Source organism: Podarcis raffonei, chromosome 7 (assembly GCF_027172205.1).
Source record: "Podarcis raffonei isolate rPodRaf1 chromosome 7, rPodRaf1.pri, whole genome shotgun sequence".
Lineage (NCBI taxonomy): Eukaryota > Metazoa > Chordata > Lepidosauria > Squamata > Lacertidae > Podarcis > Podarcis raffonei.
The window spans coordinates 38,256,414-38,268,846 of NC_070608.1; the positions used below are offsets into that span (position 1 = coordinate 38,256,414).

At 42.4% G+C, this 12,433-nt stretch overlaps 1 protein-coding gene across 1 annotated transcript; it reads right to left on the minus strand.

Annotated features, from left to right (window-relative positions):
- Positions 1-5,012: 5,012 nt before the first annotated feature.
- Positions 5,013-11,862, minus strand: LOC128417453 (transmembrane protein 68-like). The gene is made up of 6 exons (XM_053396134.1): positions 11,236-11,862; positions 9,361-9,525; positions 7,644-7,834; positions 7,180-7,240; positions 6,557-6,696; positions 5,013-5,692 (listed from the first exon to the last, which is right to left on the minus strand). The coding sequence occupies exons 1-6, from the start codon at positions 11,513-11,515 to the stop codon at positions 5,588-5,590; spliced, it is 942 nt and encodes a 313-aa protein (XP_053252109.1). The 5' UTR covers positions 11,516-11,862; the 3' UTR covers positions 5,013-5,587.
- Between the last annotated feature and the right edge of the window lie 571 nt (positions 11,863-12,433).

The window sequence follows — 12,433 nt, forward strand, 5'->3', positions numbered from 1 at the left end:
ATTTTCATACTAACATTGGAAGTTTTATGTAAACGAATTAGGGAGGAAAAAGAAATAAAAGGGATTATGCTGGGAAATAGAAGTTACAAAATGAGGGCATTTGCTGACGATCTAATTATAACTACGGAGCAACCAAAACAGAGTTTAACAAAGGCATTGGAAATAATATATGCCTACGGTAAAGTTGCGGGGTTTAAACTGAATTTAAACAAGACAAAACTATTAGTTAAAAATTTGTCGCCAGATGAAAAAGCAGAATTAGAAAAAATAATACAAATTAAAATCTACCCCAAAATCAAGTATTTAGGTTTATGGATAACACCAAAGAATATTAACTTGTATGAAGATAATTATATTAATTGTTGGAAAAATATCAAAAGACAGTTGAAGACATGGGCAAGCCTAAACTTATCATTCCTGGGCCATATTTCGGTAATTAAAATGATAGTCTTACCGAAGCTACTCTTTTTATTCCAAACGATTCCAATTATAGGAAAGACCAGCAGTATTGACAACTGGCAAAAAGAAATCTCTAAACTTTTGTGGAAGGGTAAAAGACCAAGAATAAAGCACGAGATATTAATAGATACTGTAGAAAGAGGTGGCTTCGGGTTACCAGATTTGAAGCTATATTACGAAGCCTCATGTCTTCTCTGGTTGCAAGATTGGTGTTTATTAAAAAATTGGGATACTTTAGATCTAGAAGGTCATGACACACGTTTTGGATGGCATGGCTATCTTAATTGTGGGGAAATAAAGGCGCATCGGAGTTTTTCAAATCATATAATAAGAAATGCTATATATAAGGTGTGGGGAAAATACAAAAGATATTTGGAACTGAAAACCCCAAGATAGAACTCTCCATTAGAAGCAATCGCTGTTAAAAAAACCCAACATCATCAAAGAGAATGGGATAACGTATAACACAATATTAAGGGAGGAGGAGGGTCAACTAATATTGATAAGTTATGAGAAAATAAAAGATCACTTTTCTAGTTGGCTAGATTACTTCCAGGTGAATGAAATGTTCAGACAGGATAAGCGGATAGGTTTTGAAAAGGAGCCTTCAAGATTTGAAAGAGAATTACTGAATAGTAAAACTAAAATAATTGCAAAAATGTATAGACTTCTTTTAGACTACGAAGTAATGGATGAGGAGGTTAAGGCTTCAATGATAAAGTGGGCCCAAGATGTGGGCCGTCCAATTATGCTAAAAGATTGGGAAAACTTATGGTAGGTAAATTTGAAATTCACAGCCAGCTATAATATAAGAGAGAATATGATGAAAATGGCTCATAGGTGGTACCTCACTCCTTCCAGATTATCAAGAATGTATAATAATTTGGCGAATGCTTGTTGGAGATGTGGAGGAAATAACGGTGACATGATCCACATGTGGTGGACGTGTGGAAAGATTAAGATTTTTTTGGGGAAAATATATGATGAATTAAAAAAGATGATGGGGATAACTTTTACCCAAAAACCGGAGGCATTTCTATTAAGTATTTTAGATAAAGAGATCCCCAAAAATCTAAGAGAGGTATTTTTTTATGCAACCGCAGCGGCTTGTATACTTGTAGCCAAGGGATGGAAAGATCACGAGGCTCCAAAAATAACAGATTGGCAAATCAAATTACAGGAATTGGTGGAGACGGCTCAACTGACTAGTAAACTCAGAAGAAACTCAAAGCAAAAATTAGTGAAAAAATGGGATGTTTATAAAAAATATGTTCAAAAATACAATAATAGTATTGACTCCTTGAATGCTATTGCTATAATTCGAGTGATAAAGGAAATAAAAGGAAGTGGACTACAATTAAGGATTTATTATGTTATCAGAATGTATTAGAAAAATTATATAGAAAGGTTTGTTGTTTTGTGTACATTCAAATGCAAGATAAAACATATGCAAAGGGACTTGACAGGAAGTCAAAGTTGAAAAAAAGATTTTGGAAGATAAAAGGGGAAAAAATATTTACCTTCATTCTTATCATTTTCTGTGCGGGTGTAGGTGTCTGCACATATGTGTTGTTGTATGCAATGTTTGGGAGGAAATAAGATGGTAAATAACAAATAACAAACTAAATATCGATATATGTAATTTTTATTTCTTAATTATATTTTGTGGTAGTATGGCTGTATTGTTTTTTGAAACATAAAATCATTCACTAAAAATTATTTTAAAAAAAGAAAAAGAAAAAATGATTAAATGATTTTTTTAAAAAAGAGTACTTTGGAAGCAATCCCACTTAATGGGATCTTGAAGGGCTTCAGTGTTTATTTTGCGCCTTGGTTTCCTTCCTTAAAGCCTGTGTTGAGGTATAATCTTGATAGCCATTGCGGACCGTATTAATCAGTTATCTGTCCAGCAGTCATCGGCACTCATGATAGCTCTGGTAAGGAGCACATCATGGCAATCTTCAGCTTGGCCAATTGCATTGTCTAAGAGGTGCCAGTGGTTCGACTGAGGGTGCCTTCATGATTTAAATTTACAGTCATATCTTGGAAGTTGAATGGAATCTGTTCCGGATGTCCGTTCAACTTCCCAAAATGTTTGAAAACCAAATTGTGGCTTCTGATTGGCTGCAAGAAGCTACTGCTGCCAATCAGAAGCCATGGAAGCCCCGTCAAACGTTTGGGTTCCAAAAGAACGTTCACAAACCTTAACAATCACTTTCGGGTTTGCGTCATTGTTGGAGCCAAAATGTCCGAGTTCCAGGGCATTCGGAATCCAAGGTACGACTGTGTATATATATATGTATATATATTTGTCGAAAGTGTGTGTTGGTAATAACAAAATTGTGCACTAGACATATAGTCAAAAGAAAGATTCTGTTCTGGTTGCTGTTGCCAATTCCTTCTTTCCCAATAGTCCCAGGCCACAGATCGAAATCTTGCCCAAGTCTTGCATTAAAATCACCCAGGAGGATAATATTATCCTGCTTAAAGGGTAAAGAGGACCCCTGACCATTAGGTCCAGTCGTGACCAACTCTAGGGTTGCAGCGCTCATCTTGCTTTATTGGCTGAGGGAGCTGGCGTACAGCTTCCGGGTCATGTGGCCAGCATGACTAAGCCGCTTCTGGCGAACCAGAGCAGAGCACAGAAACGCCGTTTACCTTCCCGCTGAAAGTGATACTTGCACTTTAACGTGCTTTCGAACTGCTAGGTTGGCACGAGCAGGGACCAAGCAACAGGAGCTCACCCCGTCGTGGGGATTCGAACTGCTGACCTTCTGATCAGCAAGTCCTAGGCTCTGTGGTTTAAGCCACAGCGCCACCCGCGTCCCATTATCCTCCTTAGGTGTCTCTGAAAGGATGATATCTAACAGATAGTAAAATTTATCTTTAATGTCTTCATCAACATCCCGTGTTGGCGCATAAGCACTTAGAATAGTAGCCTGTTGGTTTTTGGTGAGTTTTATTCAAAGAGTTGAAAGTCGTTCATTAATGCCGGTAGGGACTTTTGACAAGAGCTTCACAAGATCGTTTTTGATAGCAAAGCCTACTCCATGTATTCAATGTTCTTGTTCAGCAAGTGAGTGTTTTAGTATCATCATTATGCTGTCCAAGTCCGGAGACTCAATGAGCATACACAAGAGCTTCTGCAGAAAGATTTGTGTTGTGATTTGAGGACCTGATCCCCACTTTGGTAATGAAGACACGTGGACACAGTATATTAGGTTAAGAAAAGGCCACAACTTTATTGATTACAGCATGTGAGAAGGTATTGGCTTAGGCACTGGACCACAGCAAATTTGACTCCACCCACTCAGAGAGGGGTGAGTCTGATGAGGGGTTAACCACCAGTAGGGGGAGCCTGTTGATGCAAATACAACTATAAGCTCTCCCCTGATGTCACCGAGGGTCATGCCATCAGCGGCGTAGCGTGGGTTGTCAGCACCCGGGGCAAGGCAAGTAATTTGCGCCCCCTAACCCGTGGATTTGCGCCCCCTAACCCTACAAATCTATGCCTATGAATGATGGTCCCTCTCTCTCTCTCTTCCTCATATTCCAATTGATTCCCATTTCCACCGATCGATCCCCGAAGCTCTCACCCAGCGAAATTCGTGCGTAATTACGCTTCGCCATCCCTAATCCTGCCGCTTCCACCGGGAAATCATGACGGTGCGTTTCTCCTCTCCAAACTTTCCCCGGCCCTTTGCCGGCTGGCGCAGCCCTTTTGGCTACGAGCTCCCCTCCTTCTCTGCCCGCTTCCGACCCCACCTCCCTGTCCAGCCTCCCTACCTCCTGAAAAAAGGCGACGGCGCTGAGCAGGACACCCCCACGGCCATCGGAGAGAGGCGGGGCCGAGGGAGGCAAGCCAATGGGCGAGGCGGGGGTAGGTGGCCACGGGGGCGGGCGCTGCCGCAGTCCTCGGGTGGGCAAAAAGGAGCAGGCGGAGGCTGGCCGGCCGCTCTGACAATAGGGGCGGGCCGAGGGCACGACAGGGCTGGGCCCTCTGGACTCGCGCCCCCCCCGATGTTGCGCCCGGTGCGGCCGGCACCCCTGGCACCCGCCACGCTACGCCACTGCATGCCATGGCCCCCCACCACACAGGGCATCGGACAGGATCCACGACCGCCGGATTCCTTTAACGGAATACCCATAAGCGAAGGGGTAGGCGATGGCCACACCTTGCCATTCCATACACCAACATCACATTCCAATGCCTAACCGCCACCCGAGCCCAAGAGGCTCACTGGATTGGTGAGGAGGCTGGGAGAACAGTGCTGTCGGCAGTGCTGGAGCGACCTGGAGCCACCCGAGACCTCACTCTAACTAAAGCAAAACAACAGCCAGGAACCCTCCAGATGCCCCACAAAAATTACTAAGGAGAAATAAGAGTACAAATGCAGGTAAAATCACTGGACCCCTTCATCCAAACCTCACAACTGCAGAATCAGAACAGGAACTTCTGACTTCGTAATTCTTCGATGTGCTTGGCTCAAACAAGACGACGACGAAGAAAGGAACACTTGACTCGTGGAAAATCTGAAGCGCAATGGCGGGGAGAGCTGGTGCGGCCGCATTTGAGTGGCTAAACCATGCCCCCACGGTGGCACCTGATTGGGTGCCCAACTGGGAGGCGTGGCGCGCCAGCAATGATGAGAGTGCAGGGGGCAGAATGCCCTCTGTGTGACGCGGGAATTGTCTCCCACCCACAATCCCTCCCCTCCGGATGGAGGAGAGGCTTTACAGGGCTCAGATCTTGGAACAGCCTTTTATACACATAAAAGAAGTGTCACTGTTTTGATATAGAAGATTTGTAGACATTACTCTTTCAGATATAGCATTATTTCAAGGTTCAATTAAATACTCACCTTCCCGTTACACTCTTTGATTCTGGTGCTACCAGTGTAAGTCTCCAAAAGGGGAATTCTGGGAGTTTTGCAGGATAGGACAAGAAGGCACTTAGGCTCTTCAGCATGTACACCAAGGGCTGAGCTAATGAGCTAATGACCCTTCACAATAATTAATATACAATCCAGCACAATTCTGTGTATCTTAACTTAGCTTTAATTACATAATAATGAAAGTTTTCTATTACAGATGCATGATCATAAACATTACAACTGCTTTATATGGACTAGTCAGCTTTGTAATGCTTATCAAATCGTTCTGAAAGAGCTCTTAATATATTTCCTGGCCTTTTTTGGTGTTTATCCCGAAGATTTTCAATTGCAGTCTTTGTCTGTTGAAAGAAGAACAAAGGAATATTGGATTATATCAATATATTGCAAAATGGATATTCACAGTTATTCATATCTGTGAGGAAATGCTAAAGGGATCAGAACCATTAGAATAAAGAATCCCATTTTTTCCAGTTACAGATTTGTTTTTTACCAAGAGCACTGTATCAGAATTGCTGAGATACAACCAACCATAAGTGCCTTGGGCTGGTTGGAACGTATCAGTTTTCCTGCATGGTTGTTACCTCCAGTTATGTGAGGAAAACTGCAGAAATGCTATTGAGTTATATTTCACTATGCTTAGTGCTATTTTTCCAGAAAAAGAGGTGCCTGAACTCACTATGAACACCTCCCTCGTTGTCTTAGAATGGCAATGGCTGACAGGGCTAGTGAGAAAAAACAGTCACCTTCTGGTTCCTTGCCTGAAAACAGCACAGCAGGGCATGGGTAAAATAGTAGAGTAGAATGGAGTCACAATCACGTGCAGAGTTGCAATAATTCAAACAAACATCAGAAGTTCTTCAGTAATAGTTTTATTGAGGATTAGGAGCGTACAGTGCTTATTGGGTCCCCCACCGGGGAGGGGGCTTGGAGGAACCCTCTGGGGCAGATTCTGGGGCATATGGTGGGCAGAAGAAGTCCTATTGCATGAGCAGATCTTTGTGCAGCACTACATACAATGCATAGGTTTTTCGTGGTCTCAACAAGTTCCGGAGAGGGAAAGCTGACTGATGAACATAATGCACAAAAGTCTATATAATGAACCCGATCTCTGGTCGTATAGAATGAGCAAGTCAGTAGGCAGAAACCATTTTATAGAACTGAAAAAGAGAAACCAACGGGGGGGGGGGGTAGAGTTAACTTACTTTTTCAGCCAGCTCTGCAGCTGTTATATTTGGATCATATGGGATGGGTTCTCCAATATATGTCCTCAGTTTCACGGGAAATCCTCCATATACGGGAAGGTAGAGAAGCCGTGTTTTCTCATATAACCATCTTGTCAGCCCTATGTATGAAAGGGAAAAGAGTCTGTAAGAAAGCGATCCCATATCAAATTTGAAATTAGTTGGCATTCTGAGTTTTTAGCAATTCCAGTCAATCCATCCCAGAGAGGAATCATTAAATAGTATGAGTCCTTTGGAAAAGAAAAAGCAGCATATTCTGTCAGCTCTTCTCTGCTCTTTAAAAATCAAGGTCAAAAGTTGTAAAATAGACTGCAGAATATGGTATTTTTCCTGCTCACTTCCCCTCCATGTTGGGGTTCCTACCACTTTTATAGATTATAGCTATCTTTTAAATCTAATAAAAAACTAAGCAAGGACATGTTCACTCAGTCCTGAGACAGGCAGCAAAACTTTTGCAGATCAGTGTACACTGAATAAACTCTACAAGAAAGTAGTAAAAAGATATTCTGTTTCTAAAAAAATGTATATTATTATAAAATGTTTATTGCCTGAAAGCAGATTTCTTGATCAACCAAAGTACTCACTTGACTTTCCAATGTTCCTGTATGCTTCACAAATGTTTTGTGTAAATATAGGGATGATGGGCTAAAAGAATAAAATCAAAAATCAAAATCAAAAGGTAGCTGAGAACTGGAGAATTACTTCACCCCACCCGCTCCACCTTTATTTTTGTTAAGGACTAGGAATAATGCTCCGCATCTGGTATTGCAATGACAAGCCTGATGTAATTGACTTCAAATTGCACATGCTGTCCCCCAGATTTTCAAGAATTGAAGAGGAAAAAAGCTATTTTTCTTTTTAAATGTAATTGATTTTAATAACTTTAAAACAAAAAAGAGCAGTGGTGGGAAATACAGATATCATTTGACCCCCAAACAGGGGATTTGCCATGCTCAACTACTTAGGATGCTAGATCAAGGATATCAACACATTGCGTCTTATCTAGGATAATTCTGAAGGCAATGCAAATTGCACAAAGATCACTCACCACTTTTGCCTCCAAAGCTATCCAAGCGAAACCTGTGCGGTTACCCCACATTATGTTGTAGTCAGGACTGAAGTTTCCTTCTCTACCTCCACCAGGGGAAATGCCCAGTGAATGGCCTTTCTTCAAAATTTCCACACATTCAGCTTTATTGAAATCTTTCAACCCGGCTGCATCTAAAGCCGTCTTCCACCCTGACAAAATAAGACCCAAATAGAAGAAGAGTGTGGATACAATACAAGTGTCATTGTTCCAAAGATATTGCACTATTATGGATCACAAGCATAGCTCTCTGCCAATCCATTTCAATTAGGATTTCATGGAGGGGGACTTTATGCTAATTCCTCTTTTGCTCAGATGTTCTAACAGTAGGCTTTTTTTGGAAAGCACATTGAGTGGGGTTGAGTGCTGAGGTGGCCACCTTTTTAGACATGCATTCCTCAAGTCAAGTTTGTAGTACATTCAAGTTTGCATTATGATAAAAATACAGTCCATAGTGCTTGCTGCACCACCCAAAACTTCAATCCCTTTAGGTTGCAGAGCTTTTGGATATAGTACATACTCTCACACACAGAGATACACACATGGCACAGAGGAGGCTATGCTGGTGCAAAACAGCAGAGATTCATCTACAGATATATGGGTGGAGAATATATGCTACATTAATTAACCAGTGGAATACCCCCAAAGAGCACACTTTGGGTTCCTTCCTTCCTTCCTTCCTTCCTTCCTTCCTTCCTTCCTTCCTTCCTTCCATGACATTTCTGTGGTGTCATCAGAGGAAGATGATGTGGGGGGAGTGGCAGTGGAGGGCCATGAACACTACAACAAGGGTGCCACATGTGTTTGATTGCAGTGTCACATGGGGGAATATAAGCTGTGTGGGGGAGTGCCTGATTGGCCATGTGTTTGGGTGGGGCCATGTTTTCTGGGATCTGTGTGCAGATTTGGTGATTGGTTGGACTTGCTATGAAAGCCACGGACATGTCTTTGGGGCTTCACTTGGGCTTCTGCCCTTTTCCTTAGCTGTAGCTCCCACCCCGTCCCAGCTGCCACAGAGGATTTTGCACAGGTGGTTTGCTAGTGCAGATGCTCCCAAGCAGAATCCCATACTTTGCGCTGTTCTTTCCAGTAATGAATAGCCATCTTTACTAATGACTGAATTTTGCAAAACTCTTTGTACTTGAGGAAATCATAAACTCAGAGACGCATTTTCCTAAACCTTGTCCTATTCTAGTATTAAAGTCAGCAGCAATTATTATATGAGAGCCTGCAGTTACAGCATAGAAATCAGATGTCACATTATCCAGATTCCTTCAGTTCTTAGGTCCCTGAGGAAGAATGTAGACAAGTTGTACAAGAAAGCATGAAATTTCTGCATGGAAGCAAAGGAATTGTCTTGCAATTACTAGAGTAAAAGAAGAAGAAGAAGAAGCACTCTTATAGCTGTTTCGAGGTCAGGTCAGGTTTTCCTGCAATCTGTGATCATGGGCCATAGATTCAAATATGATGCCTGAAACATTATTGGGAGAAGAGGTTGATGTTGTAAATGGCTAAAAGCAAGCATGCAGTTTCCAACTTATTTCATGTGCTGTTTTTCACCTGCTTCCTGATACACTGTTTTATATTTTACAGCATTGTTTTATATCTTATAGCTTTATTTTATATCATATTTCACATATTTTATGTAAAAAAGCATGAGTTAATTTTAATAACTTACCTGGAAACCGATATATGGAATGATCAATTATTGTAAAGCACTCTCTCCCTGTCTCCTTGAAAAGTCTAGCGACAAGGAAGAAATAGTCAATAGTACAAACTGGGTGATAAAAGATAATAAGCATTGGTCCTTTAGGGAGATGTTCCATGCCAAAAACTTCATAACCTGGAAATAATATAAAATGCAACAAATAAATGTTATTTTGTTGAAAAATAAATGGAATGTTGCAATCTTTTATTGGAAGAAAACACTGTGGTTCAGAAAACTGTAATTTACGATCAGTTAAAAAGTTCTCCTATATGTTGCAGCATTCTGCACTAAAACTGTGACTTGCTGTTTCAATCTCCTTGAAACTTTCATCAGGGCCATCTTAAGCATATGCGGTGTCGGGGTGCAAAGATCCACCAGGCACCTCTAGGTTGCCCAGAGTTGTCGAGCGTTTCTTAACGGGGCACCCCAAAGTTGTTGACTTTTTTTTAGGAGATAGTTGTTTATCTTCAGAATGGTTGCAGGCGCAGTGACTCACAGCGCCAACTAATGGGGGTTCCAGCGCCAAACGCACAGGGGGGCATGAAGGTGGGTGCGGGTTCCATGCTAGGGGGGAACAAAATATCAGGCGGCACAGTCATCACACTGTCTGCCTGCTGCCTCCACACCGTCCGCTGCATGGCGTCTAACTGCTTCAACTGGGATCCATTCACTCCTATTCATCGGATTTGTTGCTGCCGTCGGCACTGTTGGCGTGCGGCAGATCCTGTCCAGAGATGTTTCCTCTGCTGCCACTTGCATTCCCCGATGTTCTGTGCTGGCACATTATGTTGGGCGGTGCTGGGAGCGTGCAGCGACAGCGGAAAAGCCAGCAAAGGAACCCACAGCTCAGCACATGCAACAGGATGCATCGTGCAGTGCCCACAACGTTACATGGTGCTCCGGGCATGGCACTGAAACAGTTAGCTGCCATGCAGCTGGGGCAAGAGCCGACAGGCTCTTCTGCTGCGGGCAGGTTGGTGCGAGTTTGGGAGCGATCGTTGGAGTCCGGGGAAGAGCCGCCTGCAGAAGACGAACTCTGATGGGCTCTGCTCTGCTCAGCTGTCGGCAGCTCTTCCCTGGACTCCAACGCTCGGCCCTGGACTCTCAGCCTGGGACCCCTGAGAGCCCGGCGCCTGGGTGCTGTGCACCCCTAGCGCCAATGGTTAAGATGCCCCTGACTTTCATATGGGTTATAACACTATATTTTCCTGAGCCTTTTTTATTTGAAGAACAGTATTACCCTTCCGTACAGTGTTGCACATTCTTTCCCCATCCCTAAGAGCTCTAATTTCAGGCATCTTCAGGCCATTCTCTGAATCACTTTATACAATGTGAGAAAAAAGTTTCCCAGACAGATGCACCCTTGACCATGTCCTAAGTAGCCAGAGGGTTTCATCCTTATGACCCAAGCTTGGTTTTAGTAATGTGTTTTTGATTCATGCTTCAACATCTAAAGCAACATTACACTCTGGGATGCAATGAGAACATAAGATGGATCCTCTTGATCAAGCCAAAGCTCTCTGTATTCCATCATCCTGTTTCTCACAGTGTCTATCCAAATTAGCAGCCATCACCACATCACCACATCCTTTGCTTACAAATTCCATGGTTTGTGTACAGAGTTTATGCTTCAGGGTTACCTAGTGATTTACCATGCTGAAGAAAATTGCACCCTCAAAGTCTCACTACACGATGATATATTCATTAAATTCGCTGTGTACCCACCACATGGTAAAAACCAGTAGTGGTAACTGTTGTTCCAGGGCCTCAAGTCTGAAATTCTGATGCTCAGTCCTATGAAAGTATAGTAGCTGAATTATTGGTATGAAAGAAACATTTACTCACCATGCCATATCTTTCCAAATGTATCTAAAACTTGAAACGTAATTTGCTTTGGCTTTTTCCAACATTTGGTATCAAAATCAGTTTCTTGCTGGTTATTCCTCTTCTTGTAGACATATAGCAAAAATGAGATTGCACAGATAAACAAATACGTCATTATAACGATTGAACAAGGCAAAATCAGAAGCATACTCAACCACCAAGACTGAGCCACTGAGCTCATGTATTCTTCCAAGTAAGGAAAACTAATCCAGTTTCCCAGCATTTGAGTAAAGCAGCTCATGGTTTCCTGATATGAAGCCCCACGTGTATGCCGAGGAAGGAAACAAATCCAGTTAAACCTTCTTTGGTTTTGATGGTATTTTCCCTCACTGTTTACCTGGAAAACAGAAAATGCAGTATATCAGTTTGAACTGCCATCCCAGAGGCATTCATGATTACATGAATTCTCCTGCTATTTAATATTTTCCTAGTTTTCCCCACTGTAACTTGCCAAGTAGATACAAGTAGATACAAAATGACAAGTGTATGACTCCATTTATTTCTTGTAAAGCAAGCTGGTTTCAGTCCACTGCTGAAGTATTAAGGAAAGTGAGAAAGGGTCACTTCTCTTTGAGTCAGCAGAAATGGTTCCCCACCTCCTAAAAGTGCAGCTGCATGCATCTTTTGACTGTCTTCTTTGTGTTGCTGGGCAAACTAACACATACCCCAGGATAGATAAAGAACTCAAGTTTCAGCATTCACTGTTGTGGGGCATTGGAGACATGGATACTGTTGGAATGATCTGGGGAAAATGTGTCAGATTTGTGAAGAGCTTATCTGAAGGAAGTTAGACACATTGCAAGACGTCTACACAGAGGGAACTCTGGCAGTTGCAGGGCTTTTTTGAGCAAGTGGACTTTGCACTTTCTGTGTGCACTTTTCCTCAGCAAAAACTTTATACGTCGAAACGCTCTCTGGGCTCAGAGAGTGAAGACATCTTGTAGCAGAGACAGTGTGTGTCTTTGTGCCCCCAAAGTAAAAGTGATCTCTGCTACACAGTTGTTTCTTGTACTGAGGCTATCCACTTGACTTAAATTATGTGGAGCGAACACAACACCAAACAAGAGGGAGGGTGGGGGAAATAGTGAGCTGATGGGTGGCAGCATTTTGGAAGTAAACTGCAAAGTGCCTCTTTCTGGGGATGTGAAATGGAATAGCA

Excerpts from the sequence above, each read along its gene's own strand:
- LOC128417453 (XM_053396134.1), bottom strand. The coding sequence starts at position 11,515 with ATGAGCTGCTTTACTCAAATGCTGGGAAACTGGATTAGTTTTCCTTAC. Across the intron at positions 7,835-9,360 it reads TTCCATATATCGGTTTCCAG|GGTGGAAGACGGCTTTAGAT; the intron begins GTAAGTTATTAA and ends TTATTTTGTCAG. Across the intron at positions 7,241-7,643 it reads TAGCTTTGGAGGCAAAAGTG|CCCATCATCCCTATATTTAC; the intron begins GTGAGTGATCTT and ends TTATTCTTTTAG.